The sequence below is a fragment of the Mercenaria mercenaria genome, chromosome 8 (genome assembly GCF_021730395.1).
Source record: "Mercenaria mercenaria strain notata chromosome 8, MADL_Memer_1, whole genome shotgun sequence".
Classification (NCBI taxonomy): domain Eukaryota; kingdom Metazoa; phylum Mollusca; class Bivalvia; order Venerida; family Veneridae; genus Mercenaria; species Mercenaria mercenaria.
This window is the reverse complement of record NC_069368.1, coordinates 69,199,478-69,225,287: the sequence shown is the minus strand read 5'-3', so window position 1 is coordinate 69,225,287 and position 25,810 is coordinate 69,199,478. Positions and strand designations below refer to the sequence as shown.

Below are 25,810 nucleotides of genomic sequence, written 5' to 3'. Positions count from 1 at the left end.
AAATTGATATGCTTTTACCTCATCCAATAGCTTCTTATCAGAAGCTTCCTCAAACTCCTCCAGGCAGACAACAACAACTTTAGCACCTGTAAACATGCTGCCAATTTTCTCTGTATCAGTATTTGTCACAATGTTATCATATCCTGCATGTTTCAACTTAACACTTAATCTCTCAATTAAATGTTTCATCTTCACACAACTGCATAGACAGACAGATGGCTCTGTACGTACATATTGCTTTAGCAGTTTACTATCAGTATCTGACACAGCATAAACTTCCAACAGAGTATTTACATCCCTGCCCTTCTCATGTTCAGTATTTTTACCAGTATGAACTTGTATATTAGAGTAGCTTCCCTGTTCAGTTTTTGTAACTTCTGGCAACTGTCCTTCCACATTTTCTACATTTTCTGATCTTGACTCATCCATTTCCTCTGGTCTGTTAATATCAGATTTTTCCAACTTGTCTTCAAGCTTATGTTTCACATCTCCAATATTTCTGTTACCTGAATCACTTTCTCTAGTTACATTAGACTCACTTTGAGAGAGATTTTTACCAATATCACCAGTCTTCTTGCTTTCAGTATTCTCCCTCTTAGTCACATTTAGCACCTGATCTCCAGCCCCTTTAGATTTACTTTTTTCAGGTTCAACAAAGTCACCAACTACATTAGTTTCTGTAATATTTTCAGTGTTTGCAGTTACTACTACATTAGCAGGAGATCTATCATCACTTGTGTTAGATTTAAGTCTTATTGATGTCTGTGTATCTGTATCAAGTTCTGGCAGATTTGCTTTTGCAGCCATAGATGAGCCAGTATCCGACCTTGTTACCAAGGAATCTGCTGGCTTTATATTCCTATCTGATGTCTGTGGCCTTGCTTGCACCTTGCCTGAGAATCGTGTATTCATACTGACAGGAGGTACCACCTTTTTTGCTTCCTTTTTCACTGCTGTTTGAGTTGTGTTCTGTGTAGGTTTCTTTCTGTAAACATTTAAAATTATATCATTATCCTTCATGACAGTTATGAAAACTGTGTGTAGTATTACCAAGACTTTATGCAAAAATGAAGTAGAAATCAGATTTAGTATACTTGTTTGTTAAAGTGTTAATTTTTACCTTATTGCATTTTATTGCAATAAATTTTTGAATATCAAATGCATTTTATTTCTGACATGACTTTTCAAAGGTTTTAATAAAATGTTACTTCTTTACAGATCCGTACCAGTAAAATATATTACCGGTACCTATATATTTATTTGATGTTTTTACTGTGAAATTACCTGACATTTTTCTATACGAAATTTCAAAAATTCACAAAAAAAAGAAGCAAAAACTGCAAAAAAGTTATGGAACCTGCACACTGCCTGTCAAATCATCAAAGGGAACAACTTTGTGAAGTTTCAATCCATTCCCACAAGTAATTACTTCGATGTTGTCTTGCATACAAAAACTGAACCAGAAAGAGGCATGTCTTTGTTAAAATGCAAAAAGGGTTATGGAACCTGTGCAAAACAAGTCAGATTATCCCAGTAAACAAGTGTGTGAAGTTTCAATCAATTCTCACAAGTAGTTACTTAGATACTAGCTAACATACAAAACTTAACCAACAAGACCTGTCCATAAGACAGCATGCTCGACTTTTCTCAGTGCTTGACTCTGAATTAGAGCTTTGCCAGTAAAAGGGGCATAAATGTGTCAAAATTCTAATCAAAGTTATGGGGATTGTTTCTTATGGTGTAGCCTTTAATAGTAAATAACTATTTCAAGTTTCAAGTCAATAGCTTTGATAGTTTCAGAGATATTTGACTTTATCAAAAACTTTTACCAAAAAATTCTTAGTTAAAAAGGGGCATAAATCTGTCAAAATTCAAACAGTTATGGGGATTGTTTCTCCTTGAGTAGACTGTGATAGTAATTAACTATTTTAAGTTTCAAGTCAATAGCTCCGATAGTAAGATATTTGATTTTATAAAAAAAACCTTGAACCAACGGCGACAACGACGACAACGCCAACGCTGGGGCGAGTGCAATAGCTCTACATTTTCTTTGAAAAGTCGAGCTAAAAACTGCCATGCCCAAACAGGGGCATATTACATACAAATGAAAAATAGTTATGGAACCTAAGCACTGCATGTCAGGTTATCAGTGAAAGTATGTGAAGTTAAAACCCATTCTTATTACTGCATATTGGGATACATGTACCAGCTTTCTTTCAAACTTTACCTAATAGGGATATGAACGCCACTGCCGACAAACAGTTGAGTGCAATAGCTCTACTTGTTCTTCAAACAGTCAAGCTGAAAATGAATGATCCGGCGGTAGTTTATATACTGGCACATAACAAAATACTGGGACTAGTATATTATTGTCATGTTGACTTTCATGAGACATAAACAGAAACTAAACAAATTAAAATCACAAAACTACAAAGTTCTGTGCAATCAAAATCTATTATTTAAATACTTCAGCCCTTGCAATGTCCACTGCCAACATACCACTGAAAAATTTTAATATGTCATATGTTTCACTTACATAGTAGCTTTGATTTCAGGCAGCAGTTGCACACATAATTGTTTCACTCTCTCATTCTTGGACACCTTCCAAATATTTTTGAACCTGGCTTTCTGTCTGTGGATATATCCTGGTTTATCTTTGATTAGGGGTACCAGTGTTTCCATGGCAACTAATGACACAGATTCTGATTTGTTATCTGCATGTTTCGTAAGGTAGTCAAGAATCTTCTGTGATAGATCCTGAAATTTAAAACAAGAAATTAAAACAAAAATCTTTTTTTTTTTGAGGTTCAGACCCCAGTGACCTTGACTCTTGACTCCTAAAACAACAGGGTCTTCTACTTTGTAAGCCAAATCATGCTACCAGATTTGAATGGTCTGGATCAAGTGGTTCTCTAGTGATTGGGCGGAAACCGCTCACTCTACTGACACTGATAGACAGACGAACGGACTGACTGACCAACCTACAGGTGAGACCAACAGGTGTAAAGCGATATACCCTCGCTTCTTTGAAGGAGAGCATGAAATAAAAATAGACTGTTATTGCAACTTATTTGTTCCTTGTTCTTACAGACATGTTATTCATTTGTATGATCAACTTCAAAATGTACAATAATTTGTAATACAGTTATTCTCACCCCAATTACGCTGCAATGGCACAACTCAAAACAAAACAACCGAAAGACAAACACTAGAACTTGTTTACGTCACCAGAATCTTTCAACATAATTTGCAATTAAGCACAAATAATACAGAGACGTTGTATGAGGTCATGTAATACTGACCTCACCTGAGGACTGATCATTGAAATATTGTAATTTCTATGGAGCACACATAATCTGGTTTGAATTTAAAAGTGAAAACTAGTGCTATTTCGTGGAGCAGTGTACAAGCGTACTTTAACAAAAGTGGGAAAATTGCCTTTAGAAACTATGAAGTTGTTTAAAGAAGCAGAGTCCATGCATGGGCATGCAGACCCTTAAAATATAGGTGACACCGTTAAATGAAGTCAATGCAAGATGATTCTCACAGGATGAGGCCTGTAATGATAAATTAGTGCCTATCAACTTTTGTGTATTCCCAGGTGTATCTTTGAATATTTGATCAGCTGTTACACATGCTCACTACCAGAGTAACTGGCATCAAAGAAAACTTAAAATCAGATAAAATTTACAACTGAGGAAAAGTGAAATCAGGCGTGTATCGAGAAAGCAGTATATTAAGTAATAATAACAAAATGATGTTGTATTTTGTTAGGCTCCATGCAGTGAATATCAGTAGAAAAATGTTACTGGATTCCTGTAAATTTCAGCATATCTGATTTATCCTTGTACACCAGTAAAATTAACTTACCTCACTGTAATGGGTCAGACCCTGCAATATGGGAGCTCTCTGTGTTAGAGAATCTGGAGTAAATTTGGAGTCATCAATCAGCACAGTGAAATATCCGGCAATCTGACCCGGTGACCACATCACAACATTGTGTAAAATGTTCAGTATATGTTGCTTGGTAATATCTGTCTCTGTAGGGTAGGTTCCCAGCAACTGACAGATATGACTGGACACAAACAACTGAAATTTTGATAAATCAGAGATTAATCAAGTAACTGCATTTGTTATACTATGAAATCATCAACATTTATGGATAAATGAGCCTCGCCATGAGAAAAGCAACATAGTGCATTTGCGACCAGCATGGATCCAGACCAGACTGCGCGGATTTGCTAATGGTTTCTATAATTGTAATAGGCTATGAAAGCAAACAACATGGATCCTGACCAGACTGTGCGGATGCGCAGGCTGCTCTGGATCCATGCTGGTCGCAAACGCACTACGTTGGTTTTCTCATGGCGTGGCTCATTTATGGATAAATTATCTTTGATTTTGATGTTGCATCAATCCTCATGATTAAATCTCGATGTACAATTTAAATTTGCATTCAATTTTCTGCCAATGAAATCAAACAATGCCACTGTAACACATACCAAGAGGGCCATGATGACCCTAGATCGCTCACACGAATTTCACAAATTGCTTGACCAATTTTGGTAGAGGGTTGCACATGGAAGATATCTACGAAGCTATTTTGGGCCAAGACTTTCCAACAAGAAGATACTTTAAAGTATCCATCATATGCATATAGAAAATAATGTATATATACATTAAAAAGTGACTACTCCCCCTGCAATGGCCTTGTTTTTGACCAACTGGAATAATTTGAACAAACTTGGTACATGGTCACCAAAAGAACATTTCTGTGAAAGTAGATTTCCCAGACATTCTAACCATGTTTGATATAATTCAGGTAGATCTTCAACATAGTTTTTTTCAATGATCGACCTAGTGACGTAGATTTCCACCAAAAACGACCAAATTACAAAATCCTAGATTTTAAAGAGACAATCATTCTGACTAAGTATCATGAAGTTCAGGTAGAAAACATGGCTTTATGTCACTGAGTGGTAACTTTCTGATTTGACCTAGTGACCTAGTTTTTGACCTAGCTAATCCAATGTCAAACATGATTTAGATTTCATAGAGATAAGCATTCTGACAATGATTTATGATGATCAAATAAAACTTTTGGCCTCTAGTGTGTAAACAAGATTTTCTATTATTTGACCTAGTGACCTGGTTTTTGACCTCTGGTAACCAAATTTCAAATTTGACTTAAATTTCATAGAGACAAACAATCTGATTAAATTTTATGAAGATGAGGTAGAAAATGTAGCTTCTAGGGTGTTATCAAGGTTTTCCTATTAAATGACCTTGTGACCTACCCTCTGACCCCAGATGACCTAGTAGCAAACTCATTCAATACTTTATTGAGAGTAACATTCTGACCAAGTTTCATTAAAATTTGGCTAAAATTGTTACCTATATAGCGTTAACAGTAAAACTGCTGATAATGCACAACAGACACAGGGCAATCACAAAAGCTCACCTTCAGCATTCGTGCCCAAGTGAGCTAAAAACTGAAAACAGTTTAACAACAGTAAACACAACTATGGCTTTATCAGTTTCAAACTTCGTCAATATACATTCCTTTGTTCCTAAGTTTAGACCTTTCTACATAAATACACTGTAGACACATATCTAAATAGTACCTGTGAATTGCTTTTTGATATTTCCTCAACAATAATCATTCCGTGGTGTCTGTCCTCGTGTTCCACTGACAATGTTTTACTGAAAATATCCTGGAACATGGCAAGAAATGGCACTGGTTCATGCTGGTATGCAACAATAAGAAAGTCTGAAATGAAAAACATTACAACTTCCTTGAAATATATATTTACAATCTAAATGTTTTTCATTTTGAAACTATATGTACTGACTGTATCAAAATTCCTGATGAAATACACTTACACTAAAGATGGAGCATTTTTTACTTCTGGTATAGCCCTATAGACTGGTCATGCTTATTTACATATGTCATGGTATCACAGAGGATCAGTACATTTTACTAGACATTACTTATGGAATGACTGCACTGTGATGCAATTGCTAGAACGTTCCATGATCCAAAAAACTGCAGATAGCAGATGACTTCAAAGATTCAACAATATGTAATATTTACCACTCAGTTTATAGCACTGCCAGTCAAGAAAAAGTTCCAACAATTCAGTCATGTGGTCACTGACCAGTTGAAAACATCTGGTTCCCAGCATAGACAGGAAGTTCACACATCTGACAGGACTGGTTCCTGACCTCTGTATGGATTCTTGTATAGCTAGTATTACTTGAGGAACCAGTGATGCAACTGATCTTATAGATCCCTTGTCCATGTGCTGCCAGAAGAAAACTTTAGAATTTATTTAAAGCAACTGAATGCTTAAAGATTTTTTTTTTCCATTTTTTATAATGCCATAACACTCTACCATGTAGATAAACAGCACTAGGAATAATAGTCAATGCATTTTACAACTTTAGGTGTAATAATTGAATTGATTTCATTTATACAAACTTATTTTTCCATAAAAAGCACACCATTTATGCCAATGAGATATATGTAATAGTATGAAGTAGTGAAAATCATAAAATTCAAGTAGACAATTAAAATGTGCACGTGAAACTGGTTTCAGAATGGAAATCATTTTTAAACATTACCATGTCAACAAATTCCAAGACAACTTTCTCATACAAATCAGTCCACATGTCACATGACTTGGTCACATCACCTATCTCATCTTGGCTAGTAACGTCTACTGACAAACAGGAAATACAAATTGACATCAGTAAACTGTTGATATCTACAGGAATGTAGCCTTTACACCTGTTGAATAAGAAAACAAAGCGAGATGACTAAATGTTTTCCACAGTACTGTAATACATGTGTTTAAGACAACCCTTAAACAGAAACTTACTAGCTCTAAAGACTACCAATCTTATCTAAGATTAAACATTTGCAGTATAATACAGCTTTTAAACAAAGGTCATTTGCAGAACGATAATGCTCCACAACATATAGCATACACTATCATTTACCATTTATATGAATGGTCAATGTAAGATTAGCTGCGAACTTCATAGTTCTTAACTTGTTTTACATCACCAGATGAGCAGTTTTTTACATGTTTATATTCGCTAAACTATTGATTAGTGGCTTTAAAACCCGACTTGAAATTTATACCCACTTAAAAGTTGATTCTAGTCTGTCTTAAAACAGATAAAAAGAAAAGTTGCATTCTGAGCTCATCCTTGAAACTGACTGACAGAAAGGTTGATTCAGAACCCAGCCTTGAAACTGACTGACAGAAAGGTTGATTCTGAACCCAGCCTTGAAACTGACTGACAGAAAGGTTGATTCTGAGCTAAGCCTTGAAACTGACTAACAGAAAGGTTGATTCTGAGCTCAGTCTTGAAACTGACCAATTAAAAAGTTGATTCTTAAGCTCAGTCTTGAAATTTATATCCAAAGCAAGGTTAATTCTGAGCTCAGTCTTGAAACTGACCAATTAAAAAGTTGATTCTTAAGCTCAGTCTTGAAATTTATATCCAATGCAAGGTTAATTCTGAGCTCAGTCTTGAAACTCAATAACGGTAAGGTTGATTCCGAGCTCAGTATTGAAATTTGTATCCAAAAAAAGTTTGATTCCGAGCTCAGTCTTGAAATGTATATCCACAGAAAGTTTGATTCTGAGCTCAGTCTTGAAATGTACTGTAAAAGCACATATTTTCACTGCGTCAAAGATTCGCGAATTCGAAATTTTGAGTATGTTCGCGAGAATTAATATTCGCGAATTTGTTAAACTGGTATTCTACTTGAATTTGAATTATACTAATAGTGAATATTTAAGCGAGGGTTATTTTTCGCGATATGAAGGAACTCGCGAATATAGCTAAATTTAAACCCTCGCAAAAATTTCTGCTTTTACAGTATATCCACAGAAAAGTTTGATTATGAGCTCAATCTTGAAATGTATATCCAAAGAAAGGTCGATTCTGAGCTCAGTCTTGAAATGTATATCCACAGAAAGTTTGATTCTAAGCTCAGTCTTGAAATGTATATCCACAGAAAGGTCGATTCTGAGCTCAGTTTTGAAATGTATATCCATAGAAAGTTTGATTCTAAGCTCGGTCTTGAAATGTATATCCACAGAAAAGTTTGATTATGAGCTCAATCTTGAAATGTATATCCACAGAAAGGTCGATTCTGAGCTCAGTCTTGAAATGCATATCCACAGAAAGGTTGATTCTGAGCTCAGTCTTGAAATTTATACTTACAAAAAAGGTTGATTCTGAACTCAGTCTTGAAATTATACCCAAAGAAAGGTTGATTCTGAGCTCAGTCTTGAAACTGACTCAGTCATGAAATTTATACCTACTAGTACAGAAGCTAAGTCTTGAAATTTATACCCAAAGAAAGGTTGATTCTGAGCTCAGTCTCGAAACTGAATGAGGTTATTAACCTTGTACCCAGTTTACACACCAACACTGCATGGGACATGAACCTGTGACATGTGGCTTGTTTATTTGGGGGTTACTCTACTCATATATTTACCTATGTAACTGAAGGCTTGATTCTAGAAGATGCAGGACAACCTTTGTGAGGGTTGCATCATTGCCTACACATGTCTCATCTTTCAGCAATGTATCTACGCTGAATAACACATCTTTAATGAAATTTACATCCTGAAAAATTAAAATGGAAAATAACACCTTCTATCGAAATCAATACCTTTCACAACATCTTGTACCATTAAAAATAGTTTTGTAACTTTTCATTTTAGTTGAGAAGTGGCCAATGTAGCTAAATTTCTATGAACAGTGTTTTACATGATAATAATTACACTGTAAAAATGTGATCTTAATATCACATGACCATTGAGAAGAAATTCAAATATTTTCCTTTTTTCCCCCTTTTTTTCATTACATCACCCACACTGGTTTAAAACTTTAGAAATACTAAAAAAGATTTTCACATCTTAATTCAATACCAAAATGCTGAAAAAAATTAATCAAAATCCTGATGTCGGAGGTCACTGTAATGTAAAGATGGACCACTGCTTAGGTCCTCCGTGTAATACTAATGTATCTGTTTCTTCATTTATAAAGTTACAATACAATAACTTTATGACCAAGCAATGAACAGAACTTCAGCTTAGTCATGAGAAACATATATACATGTGGTTCTAAAACTTAATAAACAAGAAACTACCTTTGATGAAGGTGCCCCTCATACTGCTTCATTGTAATGGAAGTTGTAACTGATATACAACATTTGGGTAAATGTTTGATCAAATTATTTATAACTTATAGGTTATTGACCAGACAGTGAAAAAAATTATTGACCTTTGACCTCTAAGTGTGATACTGACCTTTTAGCTAGGAGTCTAGGTGTTGCACATGACACATCTCATTATGAGATACATTAATCTGCCATGTAATATTAGAATCCCTTCTAGGATGGCAGTGTTATTGACTGGACAGGAAAAAAACACTATGGATGTTTGGACTCTAAGAGTAGCCTTGACTTCTGTGTTTTGTACCTGATATACTGTCTGATTATGTGGAACATTTGTGTCAAATTGTATCAAAATCTCTAGATGGATAGTCGAGTTGCAGAATGGACAGAAAAAAAAACCTACTGACCTTTGACCTCAAAGTTTGGCCTTGACCATTCATCTAGGGATCCAGGTCTATTGCATGACACATTATCTCATTATATTAAAATCCCCTGATGAATAACAAAGTTTTTTTGTGTGTGTCATCTTCTCTAAGCTAAATTCTGAACATAAAATTTTTCAATACTAACATCCATAATGATCTAAGTCTGAAACTGTGCATTTTTTTTTTCATCTACTTTATCTTTGAAAAATAGAAATTGACAAATTCATGACCCCATGATATTGTTGTTTTGTGTCAAAATCACAAAATTTTATGCTCACCAAATAAACAAATTTCACAGTTAAACATATAAGAAACAAGAGCTGTCACTATTAGTGACAAATGCCCCCGAAGGGTGCCCGAGAATGCTGCAGTTGTCTGCGCAAAATATGCCAGAATACTTTAGGTATGAATCATCTTGTGACCTTGACCTTGACCTGAGAGACCCCGTATCATAAGCCCAACACACCTTCTCTATATGGTTACATTTGTGTCTAATTGTTTTCAAATCCCTTGATAAATGGCAGAGTTATGGACCAGACAAGAAACAGACTATGTTAACCTTTGACTTCTACGTGTGACCTTGACCTTACAGCTAGGGGTCTGGATCTTGCACAAGACATAGTGTCTCATTATGGGGAATATTTATGCCAAGTAATTTCAAAATCCCTTGATGAATGGCAGGGTTATGAACAGGACACGAAACAGACCGTGTTAACCTTTGACTTCTAAGTGTGACCTTGACCTTAGAACTAAGGGTCTGGGTCTTGTGCGTGACACATCGTCTCATTATGGTAAACATTTATGCCAAGTAATTTCAAAATCCCTGCATGGATGGCAGAGTTGTGGACCGGACACAAACAGACCCTGTTAACCTTTGGCCTCTAAGTGCGACTGACCTTGACCTTGAAGCTAGGGATCTGGGTCTTATGCACGACACATCGTCTCATTATGGTGACCATTTATGCCAAGCATTTTCAAAATCCCTTTATGGATGGAAGAGTTACAGCCCGGACTAGAATTTACACGTACGCATGCACAGACGCACGGACGGGCAGTGAGATTTAAATATGCCCAACTTCCGGGGCATAATAAAGCAGAGCAAAATCAAGAATTCTTCACATCAGAGATTTATGCTATTTGCAAATTTTATTGTACATGCAACAGGAAGAGATATTTTTACAATATATTATGTACATCCTTAATTTGATCTACTCTGTATTAGTTTCAAAACAAGAAGCTGCGTTCAATAAACGCTTGATGCCCCCGGTGGCATCCTTGTTGATACAAAGCAACCCAAGTCAAAAACGAGGTCAAGTTCAAGGTCAAACTGAGGTCAGGTGATGTCTGAAGATGAGGAATGGTTACAAGTTACATCTGCATTAGTATCAAGTCATTCTAGTAAGGGGTATTGATGCTAGACGAAACGGTCCCATTTGGTTAACCAAGAGATGGCCCATATAAAGCAACCTAAGTCCAAAATGAGGTCAAGGTCAAACTGAGGTCAGGTGATTTCTGAAGATGAGGAATGGTCACAGGTTACATCTGCATTAGTATCAAGTCATTCTAGTAAGGGGTAATGATGTTAGAAGAAACGGTCCCATTTGGTTAACCTCGGATGGACGGATGGACAGGACAATCACTATATGCCTCCCGCATCAGTAGATGCCGGGGGCATAAAAATTAAAGGATGTATTCATTAACATATATTATAATAAAACTTTTCATTTCTAATTTTGGTTAGAGGTTAATCTTATATAGTGACAAACGCTGCAGTTGCTTAAATTACTTACTGTAAAATCTGGTATTCCTGAGTCTATACATGCTAGAGATAGTGGTGCTTTGAGTGGTGTTTCTTTCTCCATGCATTTCAGCAAACATTTATGTACATTCTGCCGTACACGTCCCTCTACCTCAAGTTCACTATAAAAGTGTATAATATAACAAAAATAATAATAACAAAACAGCAACATGTCAATACATGCCATCAGCTGTTTAGACTGAACAGAAGCTATGACTACCATCTCCCTTACAGAAGAAAAAGGCCTGCTGCGTACTCTTGCTGTGTACATACAGCGTATATGATGCGTACATGATGTGTACTGAAATCAAGGGCTTTAAATAGTACGCAGGATATACACCGCACATACACCGATAGTACGTTTGTAGTACACTTTTGACATGCAAATGAGCTCTGCCGCGTACTACTTGCTGCGTACATGCTGTGGACTACATAGTACACAGGATGTACGCTGGAGGAATTTAGTATGCGGGAAATAGTACGCAGCATGTACGCGGCACATACACTTTTCACATGCAAATGAGCCTGCGGTGTACTACCCCTGCGGCGTACATGCTGTGTACTCCTGCGGCGTACATGCTGTGTACTCCTGGCCCGAGTCCTGCGGCGTACATGCTGTGTACTCTTGTGGCGAAACTGCTGTGATAATGTAAATTCCTTACCCCACCAACTTTCATATGCAAATGCTGATCATTTGGACAGAAAAAAACAGAAAAAGAAAAGTGACATGCATCAATAAGTATTTACCCTTACCAAAATAATGTAGATTGATGTTATCAAATAAATTAGTATGCTTTTCTTCATCCACTTTTCAATGAAATAAATTTTTGCAGCATGTAATTTGGTAAACATTTGAAGAAAATGGCATAACTGCATCAAGGGGAAACAACTTTAATTCAACTAAATATAAGTGTTATGATTTATTATAGACAATGTGTGCGTAGTATGTATTTATTTTGATTAAAATTCATCTGAGAACAATCTAGGACTGGAATTATATAAGCATTTATACACTTTTATGTCCGTAAAAAGTAGCGCACCAAAAAATTTTTGACTGATTTTTTCCAATGGGGCGAGCGTAATTAGCCAAAAACGTTCTGAAAATATACAAGCGGCAAATCCGATGAACAACTTTTTAATTTGGTGAGGCCTTAATGAGTTAACATAATGAGCATTAAAGCCTTTATAAAACATGATAGAATGGTGTTTTGCTTAAGAGTATTCAACTAACAGTGAGAGCTATTAATTCTTCTCATTCGGGCGCTGTTGAGGCATTATCTTGGTAATTATTTCATGTATTACAAAATGTAATGCAAAGAAGTTCAAATAAGGCTTTTCAGTTATTCAAGTTAGAAAGCTCCAGGATTAATTCAAAATGAAAAAGAATACATTTTTACACTGCATGCAAGGTGCAGCTCAGAAATCACTAAGATGTAAGCTTCACAAATGAACATTGCAGATAGTTTGGCAAATTTTCATTGTTCAGAATACCGGTAATCTGAACTATTCTATGCTATTAAGATAAAAGTTACTCAGAAATCAAGTTCTTGCTTCAAAAAAAAACAAGAGCTGTCCATAAGACAGCCAAGCTCGACTATTCGAAATATTGTCACAGAAGCTGGAAATTATTACCCAAAATGTTAAATATCAAAAGAGTTTTAAGTTCAAAAGGGGACATATCAGAGTTATGGGACTTGATGCTATCAACTAGTTTTATAACCCCGAAGAAACATGTTAAGTTTCAATTCAATATCTGCATTAGTTTTGGGGATAGTAACTTGCATGTAAAACTTTAACCAGAATTTTCTAAGTCCAAAAGGGGGCATAATTTGCTCAAAATACATGTTAAGAGTTATGGAACTTGACCCAGTGAGGTAGGTAATTGATCTAGAAAAAGAATAAATAAGTTCCAAATCTATATGCCTTTTAGTAATAGCTGTATGTACTTGCACGCAAAACTTTAACCAGAATTTTCTAAGTCCAAAAGGGGGCATAATTTGGCCAAAATACATGCCAGAGTTATGGGACTTGACCCAGTGAGGTAGGTAATTGATCTAGAAAAAGAAAAAATAAGTTTCAAATCTATATGCCTTTTAGTAATAGCTGTATGTACTTGCACGCAAAACTTTAACCAGAATTTTCTAAGTCCAAAAGGGGGCATAATTTGGCCAAAATACATGCCAGAGTTATGGGACTTGACCCAGTGAGGTAGGTAATTGATCTAGAAAAAGAAAAAATAAGTTTCAAATCTATATGCCTTTTAGTAATAGCTGTATGTACTTGCACGCAAAACTTTAACCAGAATTTTCTAAGTCCAAAAGGGGGCATAATTTGGCCAAAATGAAGGTCAGAGTTATGGGACTTGGTGCTATCAACTAGTTTTATAACCCCGAAGACACATGTGTAGTTTCAATTCAATATCTGCATTAGTTTTGGAGATAGTAACTTGCATGTAAAACTTTAACCAGAATTTTCTAAGTCCAAAAGGGGGCATAATTTGCTCAAAATACATGTTAGAGTTATGGAACTTGACCCAGTGAGGTTGGTAATTGACCTAGAAAAAGAATAAATAAGTTTCAAAGCTATATGCCTTTAAATGATAGCTGTATGTACTTGCATGCAAAAACTTAACCAAGGTGTGACGCCGACGCCGACGCCGACGCCAGGGTGAGTAGAATAGCTAGACTATTCTTCGAATAGTCGAGCTACAAAATGTACAAATCCTTCCTGCATGAAGTGTACTTCAGACTTTTACCTAAAAAAATACGAAGTATAAACACCAAAAGAAAATGAACAAGTCCCTTTCGCGCATATGAAGTTTACTTCAGACTTTAACTTATAAAAAAAAACTAAGTAAAAATGCCAAAAGAAATTGTACAAGTCTTTCCCGCGTATATGAAGTGTACTGCACAAATTTCAAAGTATCTGCGGTGTACATGCAGTGTACTATTTTCTTGTACAAGTCCCTCCTGCGTACATGCAGTGTACTCCTTAAATTTTCAGAGTCTATGCTGCGTACTTGAAGTGTACTAGTGACCTCCTGCGTACATGCTGTGTACTCGTCGAAATAGTACGCGGCATGTACGCGGCATGCGGTGTATGTAAAATGTACTCCTCTGGCGTACTACTGTGTTCGCGGCATATACACAGCAAATACGCAGCATGTACGCCACAGAGGCTTGCTTCTGTAAGGGAGCTGCCAAAAAGTCGAAGAAATTTGGCAATAAACCAAAAGATTCTTAGTAATACAATCTGAGTTAAATAAAACTGATTCTAACAACAAATGTCCCCTAAGGATACTTATGATTCCAAAATATTTTTATTCTATCAATGACCAGATGTACAAAGTTTACCTTATCTGAGAGAGCAGGAGTTCCAGAAATCTGACATATTCCTGTATGACTTCAAACATGTTTCCGCCTTCACCTGCCTGCATGAACTGTCCAGGTGTATCAGTAATTATATCTATAAACAGTCTGCCTTGATTTTCATACTTCTGAAATAATATATATTATTTCTTTAAAATAATTTCATTTATTCCTCGAGACTTAAAATGTTTGTTAGTTGCTAAGGATTCGGGATTAATCGGCCTTTATTATTCAGTTGAACTGGTTCTCGTTTTATCAATACAGTACTGATGTGCATGTTCAGCGAGCCGAGAACACAGCCAGTTGTTCGATATAAAAGCAAAAAGCCCGTGCAGATTTCTCACATTGCGTCTGAAAGGGCGAATAAACCGTTATTATACACTGACTGACAGAATCTACTGTTCTTCTACATGTCGTTCAGTAAAGATAAACTTACCCTCCCGCCACACCCCTAAAGTTGCTAATGCAGTAATTTTTTATGGTTAACTTAGTTTTTGGTGAAAGACCTGACATTCTGGAGAAATTTGTGTCAGATTTGCTGCGTTTTGTATTATACTTTCAGGGTACAGATTTCTTATATGGCATTTATTGAAGATGTCAGTGAGCTGTTAGTGCAACGTACACTGTGAAGTCTCTGATATCCCAATTATAATCATACTCAAAGAAGTTACGAATGAATGTTCTGTGGTAGAAGCCAAGTCGAAGGAACTTCAAAGTACCGTAGATACTTCCTGGAAATTAACTTTTGGATAGTTCCCGATTTATGGAATTCAGGTGTATTGTGTTGATAAATAACAGCATTCGTTAGAATGTTTTTAATTGGAACTGTGTGCTTTTTTAGGATATCGGATATCGGAAATTAGATTAATGTTTAAGACATTTTCTGTAAAAGAATATATAGGAAAAGAAATTACATGAACTTGTGTATTACTTTAGCTTAGGTATTTTCATTTATATCTTAGCTTCTAGATAAAAGATAAGGCTCACTGGCAGTTATTTCTGTGTTATGTAATTTTTATGAATCGGTAATTATACCTTATATGTTAGGACTGTCGCTCAAATAATGTTGAATTGAGGGGATCAGGCGAGATATCAAGTTAATTAGATTGCTAAACAATAACCGCTTGGGTGTTTGTTTTGTGGCGATTTACACGGTAGACGCCGAACTAGAGATATATCTATGCATTTGGTGTGATGAATTTTATTCGGAACAGTTCAGTGTAATTAGCGTTGTCGTCTGTCAGTTATGGACACGGTCCGCTCAGTTTGGTGAAACTATGTTTGCCTTTATCAGCCTATCACAAAGGCATTATTGTCTTAAACAGTGCACCAAAGGTTGTTCATTGCAAAAGATGCACCTTGCTATTTAAGGCTGGTTGACCTGAAGTTGCTTCGGGTCACTAGGATTTCGTCCTTATAGTACTGGCGAGTCCTAGATTGCATTGCGTTGCGTTGCGTTGCTTGCTTGTGAAGTGGTTGTAGTGCACCACTATAGGTTCTGGTGATGCCTAGGTTGCTTTGCTTTTTTGCGTAGTGAAGCTTTTATAGTGAATAATTACAGTATTGGCGAAACCTAGGTTGTGTCTGTAATGTATCACTATGGTACTGGTGAGGCCCAAGTTGCATTCCGTTGTCCGTAGTGCTTCACTATAGTGTTGGTAATGCCTATGTTGCACTGTTTCTTATGATATGAAGTGTCTGTAATGCATCACAATGGTACTGGTGAGGCCCTGGTTGCATTCCGTTGTCTGTAATGCTTCACTATAATGTTGTGTGGTGCCTATGTTGCGTTGCTTCTTGCAAGGTGAAGTGTGTCTGGGGTGCATCAGTTGGTGTTTTGTGTGGTAGGCCTGGTTAGTCCGTATTTTAGTTTTACTAGCTGAAGAACTGGGCTGTCTCATGAATATTTAACGCGTGCCGTTTTCGTGGACAATAATGCCAATATTGTCGTTCTTGTTTTAGCACAGACATGTATCAGACAGCTTTCTAGCACTGAGTGTTTGGTAGCAGCCCTTGACTTGCTTCGTGGCATCGTTTTGGTGCGGAGCCGTGGTGAGCTGAGGTCTACTGTCATACATTCGGGTGTGGTCCGTGTGCTGGGTGCCGTCTGCGTTTTATAGGGGTCATCGCATCACGTGTTGTCTCATGCTTGTGCCTGGTCTCCTCTTGCTTGAAGATAGAGCGGCCAAAAACATGCCAACTTAACTTTTCAATGTTTTCTCAGATCTATTGATGCATTTACCTAGGCAGATGTAGAATATATTAATTTAGAAATCAAGTATTTTAAGTCATTTGTTCCTCATAATGTGTTATATGATCTTAAAACATTTAACAGTATAACAATGAGATAAATAAAAGACAAAGAATGGTATATGTTCTTATTCTATGTTGAGTAATATGGAATAAAGGCCAAATATCAAAACTTGAAAGTTTTTTAGGCAACTTTATTTTGAAATTTCATTTCATCTAAACACATAACAGCTATATTAGTATCGCTGAGAAATTTTCACTGGTTATATTTTGGCAATGTAATGTTCAATACTGTTTCCATGTTACTAGTCTTCCTGTTTGTTAATAATAGCAAATTTATCAGCATTGTGATTACAGAGCAAAATCTACCATGCCCTTCAGTTGTGGATAAGGAAATCCCAACTTGAGGTGCAGATTTTGTCCAAAAACAAGATTCTACTGAGGTTTTGGACATATTTCAAACCAAACCCTTACAGAAGCAAGCCTCTCTGGTGTACATGCTGCGTATTTGCTGTGTATATGCCGTGAACACAGTAGTACGCCAGAGGAGTACATTTTACATACACCGCATGCCGCGTACATGCCGCGTATCGAACTATTTCGACGAGTACACAGCATGTACGCAGGAGGTCACTAGTACACTTCAAGTACGCAGCACGGACTCTGAAAATTTAAGGAGTACACTGCATGTACGCAGGAGGGACTTGTACAAGAAAATAGTACACTGCATGTACACCGCAGATACTTTGAAATTTGTGCAGTACACTTCATATACGCGGGAAAGACTTGTACAATTTCTTTTGGCATTCTTACTTAGTTTTTTTTATAAGTTAAAGTCTGAAGTAAACTTCATATATGCTAAGTACACTTCATGCAGGAAGGATTTGTACATTTGTTTTTTTTTTTTTTTGGAAGCAAGAACTTGATTTCCGAGTAACTTTTATCTTAATAGCATAGAATAGTTCAGATTACCGGTATTCTGAACAATGAAAATTTGCCAAACTATTTGCAATGTTCATTTGTGAAGCTTACATCTTAGTGATTTCTGAGCTGCACCTTGCATGCATTGTAAAAAATATATTCTTTTTCATTTTGAATTAATCCTGGAGCTTTTTAACTTGGATAATTGAAAAGCCTTATTTGAACTTCGTTGCATTACATTTTGTAATACATGAAATAATTACCAAGATAATGCCTCAACAGCGCCCGAATGAGAAGAATCAATAGCTCTCACTGTTATTTGAATACTCTTAAGCAAAACACCATTCTATCATGTTTTATAAAGGCTTTAATGCTCATTATGTTAACTCATTAAGGCCTCACCAAATTAAAAAGTTGTTCATCGGATTTGCCGCTCGTATATTTTCAGAACGTTTTTGGCTAATTACGCTCGCCCCATTGGAAAAAATCAATCCAAAATTTTTTGGTGCGCTACTTTTTACGGACGTAAGTGTATAAATGCTTATATAATTCCAGTCCTAGATTGTTCTCAGATGGATTTTAATCAAAATAAATACATACTACACACACATCATCTATAATAAATCATAACACTTATATTTAGTTGAATTAAAGTTGTTTCCCCTTGATGCAGTTATGCCATTTTCTTCAAATGTTTACCAAATTACATGCTACAAAAATTGATTTATTTCATTGAAAAGTGGATGAAGAAAAGCATACTAATTTATTTGATAACATCAATCTACATTATTTTGGTAAGGGTAAATACTTATTGATGCATATCACTTATCTTTTTTCTGTATTTTTTTCTGTCCAAATGATCAGCAGTTGCATACGAAAGTTGGTGGGGTAAGGAATTTACATTATCACAGCAGTTTCGCCACAAGAGTACACAGCATGTATGCAGCAGGAGTACACAGCATGTACGCCGCAGGACTCGGGCCAGGAGTACACAGCATGTACGCCACAGGGGTAGTACACCGCAGGCTCATTTGCATGTGAAAAGTGTATGTGCCGCGTACATGCTGCGTACTATTTCCAGCATACTAAATTCCTCCAGCTTACATCCTGTGTACTATGTAGTCCACAGCATGTACGCAGCAAGTAGTACGCGGCAGAGCTCATTTGCATGTCAAAAGTGTACTACAAACGTACTATCGGTGTATGTGCGGTGTATATCCTGCATACTATTTAAAGCCCTTGATTTCAGTACACATTATGTACGCATCATATACGCTGTGTGTACACAGCACGAGTACACAGCAGACCTTTTTCTTCTGTAAGGGAAGTTGGACTTCCTTATAACCACAACTTAACTAGTGGGGTGGATTTAATTTCTCACATTATTTTATCAATTAATTTTATTAATATATTTTACTAACTATCCATTAATAATTGAAAACATATCTGATCCTTACAGTGTCATCATATGACAGTGAGGTCATAAGAAGTGTTAAACAGTTCAGTATCAAAGACCCTCACTATATGAAGCGCTATTTGATTAATAATTATAGCTTTAGCAAACATAAGATTTAAATAACGCAGTCAAACTATAAAGACATAGTAATATATAGAAGTTTATGACCAGTGTGAGACAAGCACTGTGGGGATAGGTGAGAAAACCAATTCTTGCATACCAGACTGGGATTTCTGGTGATTTCACCGGTGCTGGAAAACTCCATCTTACACCCCGGGTTGTAAGATGACTCACATGCTGTAAATGACATATAACGAACTATATATGTACAGAAGATCTGTGTAGTAATAATAATGTTTTACGTAAAACGGGATGAAAATAAAATACCTTAACAGTTTCTCTTTGTTCCTTATAACATATTTCTCGATTCAAAAAACGTCATTTTACGGAAATAACATAACATTTCAATGCAGATGATAAAAAAAAAACGGAACTATTACGTTGTTTTCGACTTTGTAACATCATGACGTACTTCCTGTTTACGGACGTAAAGTTCCCGTGCTTTGTTTAAGTACGCTAATATAAGAAAAAAGTGCTATAAGAAAATCATTTGTTTGAATTTATTTTTACTATTATTTTTTTAATATGGCATGCAAGAAAAAGATTCAATCACTGGCTGTAGGTGCAGATGGGAATATCTGGCTCTCGGGTAACTGTTAACGCGGTAACTCGGCAGGAGCCTCGTTACCGCTTAAACAGTTACCCTCGAGCCAGATATTCCCATCTGCACCTACAACTAGTGAAAGATTCTTATAATCTACAGTATTGATATTTATTGCTTAAGTTCATCAATCATCTCAGTTATCATTTATTTTAAGTACAGGATGGCTTCCTTTATCATCTATTTTTCTTATTTCACTCTCCTTGACACTTACAACATCCTGTTCCAAGTTACCTTCAAATTAAACGCATAATTATTGTTATACCAGATTTATATAATTCCCTTTTCATGAAAAACATGTTCAAAGGTGCTTAACTTGCATTGGCAGTGACACAGGGCACGATTCACCCAGTGTACCAGTACAAACACAGGGAGATCTGACCTGAAAAATAGAGCAAGAGGAAGCCCTATGAACAGAGAGAGAGAGAAATACTCTAACTTTGGAAAGTTTGTAAGTTTCTTAACTTTCAAACCAAAATCTTCCTCCCAAAGATAATATAGTTTGATCACCACTAGCTTATTCAAGTGTGATAGTGCTTCAGTGAGAAATATTTAAAATACACACAAACTTACCTTCCAGTTCAGAACATTATTTTCCTTCAACAATGGAGAGTTGAGTAAGTTTCTAGACTCCCTGACCAGGAGAGTTCTCCCTGAGACAATGTAATTCACTATTAGCTCATGCCACAAAGACACTTGAGCACCAGATCTGAAATAAATCATATATCTATACACTGAAAACAGATCATATACAACTGATACATCATAATTTTGTAAATTCTCACATGTCCTGACCGTTTGCATGATTTTGATACTTTTACATGGTATAAACAGTGAGCTTCAAATCCTTAACAAATGCTGTCCATAAGACAGCAAATGCTCGACTATGCGAACTTTTGTCCCAGAAGCAGGAATATTACCCGCAATGTTAGAATATCTATAGAGTTTCAATCCAGCATCTGCATTAGTTCTGGAGATAGTAAATTGCAAGCAAAACTTCAACCAGAAGTTTTAAGTTCACAGGGGACATAATTTGGCCAAAATGCATGTCAGAGTTATGGGACTTGATGCTGTAACCTAGTTTTATAACCCTGAAGATACAGTAAAGTTTCAATTCAATATCTGCATTTGATTTGGAGATAGTAACTTGCATGCAAAACTTAAACCAGGATTTTCTAAGTCCAGAAGGAGGCATAATTTGACCAAAATACATGTCAGAGTTATGGGACTTGACCCAGTGAGGTTGGTAATTGACCTAAAAAAAGAAAAAATAAGTTTCAAAGCCATATGCCTTTAAATGATAGCTATATGTACTTGAATGCAAAACTTGAACCAAGATTTTCTAAGTCCAAATAAGGGCATAATTTTGCCAAAATGCATGTCAGAGTTATGGCTCTTGATGCTATCACCTAGTTTTATGACCCCAAAGACACATGTGAAGTTTCAATTCAATATCTGCATTAGTTTTGGAGATAATAACTTGCATGTAAAACTTTAACCAGGATTTTAAAGTCCAAAAGGGGGCATAATTTGGCCAAAATACATGTCAGAGTTATGGGACTTGACCCAGTGAGGTTGGTAACTGACCTAAAAAAAGAAAAAAATAAGTTTCAAAGCTATATGCCTTTAAAAGATAGCAATATGTACTTGCATGCAAAACTTTAACCAAGATGTGACGCCGATGTCGACGCCGACGCCGACACTGACACCAGGGTGAGTAGAATAGCTAGACTAATCCTTGAACAGTCGAGCTAAAAAGGACTAAAAATCACATTCTGTATGGATTATGGCCACATCTTTACAAGGGTGATTATCCCTAACCTTTTGAATTCATTCTGCCTTAAAACAACAAGAGCTACCTGTTGACAGCTTGCTCAACTATTCAAAGAAATAATGTAAGTATGGGGTCAAAATATTATCAGAGATTTTTAGACAAATGAAGGAAAATAGATAAGACAAAAAAGTCCAAAAAGGACCATAACTGAGCCAAAATCCTTGTCATAGTTATGTAGTCTTGCCTACATACAGAGACTATGATAGTAAACAAGTGGTCAAAGTTTCAAAGCCATATGTCAAATAGTTTAGACAAAATATGGACTGGTACGAAAAACTTTACTGATTTCCAAGTACAAAAAGCGGGCTAAAATTCAACACAGTTATATATCTTTGACAACACATGGAGACCATCATGATGAACAAATGTGTAAAGTTTCAAAGCCACATGTCTAATAGTTTTGACAAAACATGGACTTGTACCATAACTGAACCAATTTACAAGTTCAAAAAGGACTATAATTCAGCCAAAATACTTGACAGAGTTAAGTACTCCTGCCTACCAGAAAGAGACTGTTATAATAAACAAGTGATAAAAGTTTCAAAGCCATATGTCAAACAGTCTACATAAAAGGGGCCATAATTCAGAGTTATGTACATTTACCTAAAACTGGACATGGTGATGGTACACAAGTGTCGAAAGTTTCAAAGCTATATATCAAAAGGTTTTGTCAAAATAAGCACTGGTACAATAAATTTAACCAAGGTGTGACGCTGACACCGACACCAAAGCCAACGCCGTGGTGAGTAGAATAACTCTCCTTATTCTTCAAATAGTCAAGCTTAAAATGAACTTCAAAAAGGTTTTCTGGACCTCCCAAATTACAAGCAGGCAGAAAGTCTAGAGCAAATTTCTAAGCTCTGTGGGTCTTGTGGGGACAAAAAATGACATTAATTTGAAATTTAATGTTTGATTTAATTATAGAGCACCACAGTGCCCTTCCTGACATTATCTCTGGGACATGAAACAATGACCTTCTACAATCCAGCTGGATGGCTTCCTTACATGACTATCCAGATTGAGCTGGAACCAACAGAATTGAAATGCAAATGATTCAAAGTTAGTGATCTTAAATGTCTGGCTGTGGAGGCCCCTGGTTCATTCTATACAAACAAGAGGACCATGATGGTCCTGAATCGCTCACCTCTTCCCACATGACCCAGTTTTGAGTATGACTTTGTTTTTTCTATTATTTGACATAGTGACCTAGTTTTTGAGCTCATGTGACCCAGTTTTGAATCTGACCTAGATATTATCAAGATAAAAATTCTGACCAATTTTCATGAAGATCCATTGAGAGAGGTCACAAGGGTTTTCTATTATTTGACTTATTGACCTAGTTTTCGAAGGTATGTGACCCTGTTTTAAACTTTACCTAGATATCATCAAGGTGATTATTCTCACTAATTTTTATGAAGATCTCATGAAAAATATGGCCTCTAGAGAGGTCACAAGGTTTTTCTATTTTTATACCTACTGGCCTAGTTTTTGACCACACATGACCCAATTTCGAAACTGACCTAGATATCATCAAGATGAACATTCAGATCAATTTTCATGAAGATCCATTGAAAAACATGGCCTCTAGAGAGGTCAAAAGATTTTTCTAATTTTAGACCTACTTGACCTAGTTTTTGACCTAGATATCATCAAGATGAACATTCAGACTAACTTTCATACAGATCCCATGAAAAGTATGGCCTCTAGAGAGGTCACAACGTTTTTTTATTATTTGACCTAGTGACCTAATTTTTAAGGCACGTGACCCAGTTTCAAACCTGACCTAGATATCATCAAGGTGAACATTCTGACCAATTTTCATGAAGATCCATTCAAGGGTATGGCCTCTAGAGAGGTCACAAGGTTTTTCTATTTTTAGACCTACTGACCTAGTTTTTGATCGCAGTTGACCCAGTTACAGACTTGACCTATATATCATCAAGATAAACATTCAGACCAACTTTCATAGAGGTCACAACGTTATTTCATTATTTGACCTACTGACCTACTTTTTGACGGCACGTGACCCACTTTCGAACTTGACCTAGATATCATCAAGATGAACATTCTGACCAATTTTTATGGAGATCCATTTACAAGTATGGCCTCTAGAGAGGCCACAGGGTTTTTCTATTTTTAGACCTACTGACCTAGTTTTTGACCGCACATGACCCTCTTTCGAATTTGACCTAGACATCATCAAGATGAACATTCAGACCAACTTTCATACAGATCCCATGAAAAATATGGCCTTTAGAGAGGTCACAAGGTTTTTCTATTATTTAACCTACTGACCTAGCTTTTGAAGGCACGTGACCCACTTTCGAATTTGACCTAGATATCACCAAGATGAACATTCAGACCAACTTTCATACAGATCCCATGAAAAATACGGCCTCTAGAGAGGTCACAATGTTTTTCTATTATTTCACCTACTGACCTAGTTTTTGATGGCACGTGACCCACTTTTGAACTTGACCTAGATATCATCAAGATGAACATTCAGACCAACTTTCATACAAATCCCATGAAAACAAGGCAGTCTGAAAGACAGCTAAATCCCCCGCCACTGCTATGGATAGTGAAAGGGTAAAACCTTTGATTTTAGCTGTGACCTTGACCTTGAACTGACATGGCTGACTCATGAATTCTGCACAACGTCTTGATGAGGTGATCATTTGACCAAAGTTTCATGAAAATCCTTCAAGGGGTTTAGGAGATACAGAGCTGAAACCTTTGACCTTCAGTTGTGACCTTGACCTTCAGTTGACATGGCTGACTCATGAGTTCTTGATGAGGTGATCATTTGACCCAAGTTTGATGAAAATCCTTCAAGGGGTTAAGGAGATACAGAGTGGACACCAAATGGAAGGCTCAAACCTTCGACCCTTAGTTGTGACCTTGACCTTGAGCTGGCATGGTTGACTCATAATTTCTGCACATCGTTCTGATGAGGTTATCATTTGACCCAAGTTTTATAAAATTCCTTCAATGGGTTTAGGAGATATAGAGCAGACATGAAATGGAAGGCTCAAACCTTTGACCTTCAGTTGTGACCTTGACCTTGAGCCGACATGGCTGACTTATAAGTTCTGCACATCGCCTTGATGAGGTGATCGTTTGACCCAAGTTTGATGAAAATCCTTCAAGGGGTTTAGGAGATATAGAGCGGACACAAAATGGAAGGTTCAACCTTTGACCCTAAGTTGTGACCTTGACCTTGAGCCGGCATGACTGACTCATGGGTTCTGCACATCATCTTGATGAGGTGATCATTTGACCCAAGTTTTATAAAATTCCTTCAAGGGGTTTAAGAGATATAGAGCGGACACAAAATGGAAGGCTCAAACCTTTGACCTTGAGTTGTGACCTCGACCTTGAGCCGGCATGGCTGACTCATGGGTTCTGCACATCGTCTTGATGAGGTGATCATTTGACCCAAGTTTTATAAAATTCCTTCAAGGGGTTTAGGAGATATAGAGCTGACACAAAATGGCAGGCTCAAACCTTTGACCTTGAGTTGTGACCCTGACCTTGAACCGACAAGGCTGTCTCATGGGTTCTGCACATCGTCTTGATGAGGTGATCATTTGACCCAAGTTTCATGAAAATCCTTCAAGGGGTTTAGGAGATATGGACCGGACACGATTTTGTTACGGACGGACAGACGGACGGAAGGACGGACAGAAGGACGGACGCAGACTATTCCTATAATCCCTCCGCCACGGCAGGGGATTAAATATGGCCTTTAAGAGAGGTCACAAGGTTTTTCTATTATTTGACCTACTGACCTAGTTTTTGATGGCACGTGACCCAATTTCGAACTTGACCTAGA

The 25,810-nt window shown here is 36.7% G+C and overlaps 1 protein-coding gene across 1 annotated transcript in view; it reads right to left on the bottom strand.

Moving 5' to 3' along the window:
* Window positions 1-25,810, bottom strand: part of LOC123566140 (uncharacterized) — a 49,965-nt gene that overhangs the window by 8,969 nt on the left and 15,186 nt on the right. Inside the window, exons 10-19 of the mRNA XM_045360018.2 lie at window positions 20,715-20,850; window positions 14,779-14,921; window positions 11,418-11,547; window positions 8,519-8,649; window positions 6,625-6,790; window positions 6,095-6,305; window positions 5,625-5,770; window positions 3,871-4,089; window positions 2,537-2,757; window positions 19-985 (exon numbers count right to left, since the gene is read on the bottom strand). Of these exons, the coding sequence (XP_045215953.2) occupies window positions 19-985; window positions 2,537-2,757; window positions 3,871-4,089; window positions 5,625-5,770; window positions 6,095-6,305; window positions 6,625-6,790; window positions 8,519-8,649; window positions 11,418-11,547; window positions 14,779-14,921; window positions 20,715-20,850 (2,470 nt within the window). The remainder of the gene's footprint in view (window positions 1-18; window positions 986-2,536; window positions 2,758-3,870; window positions 4,090-5,624; window positions 5,771-6,094; window positions 6,306-6,624; window positions 6,791-8,518; window positions 8,650-11,417; window positions 11,548-14,778; window positions 14,922-20,714; window positions 20,851-25,810) is intronic.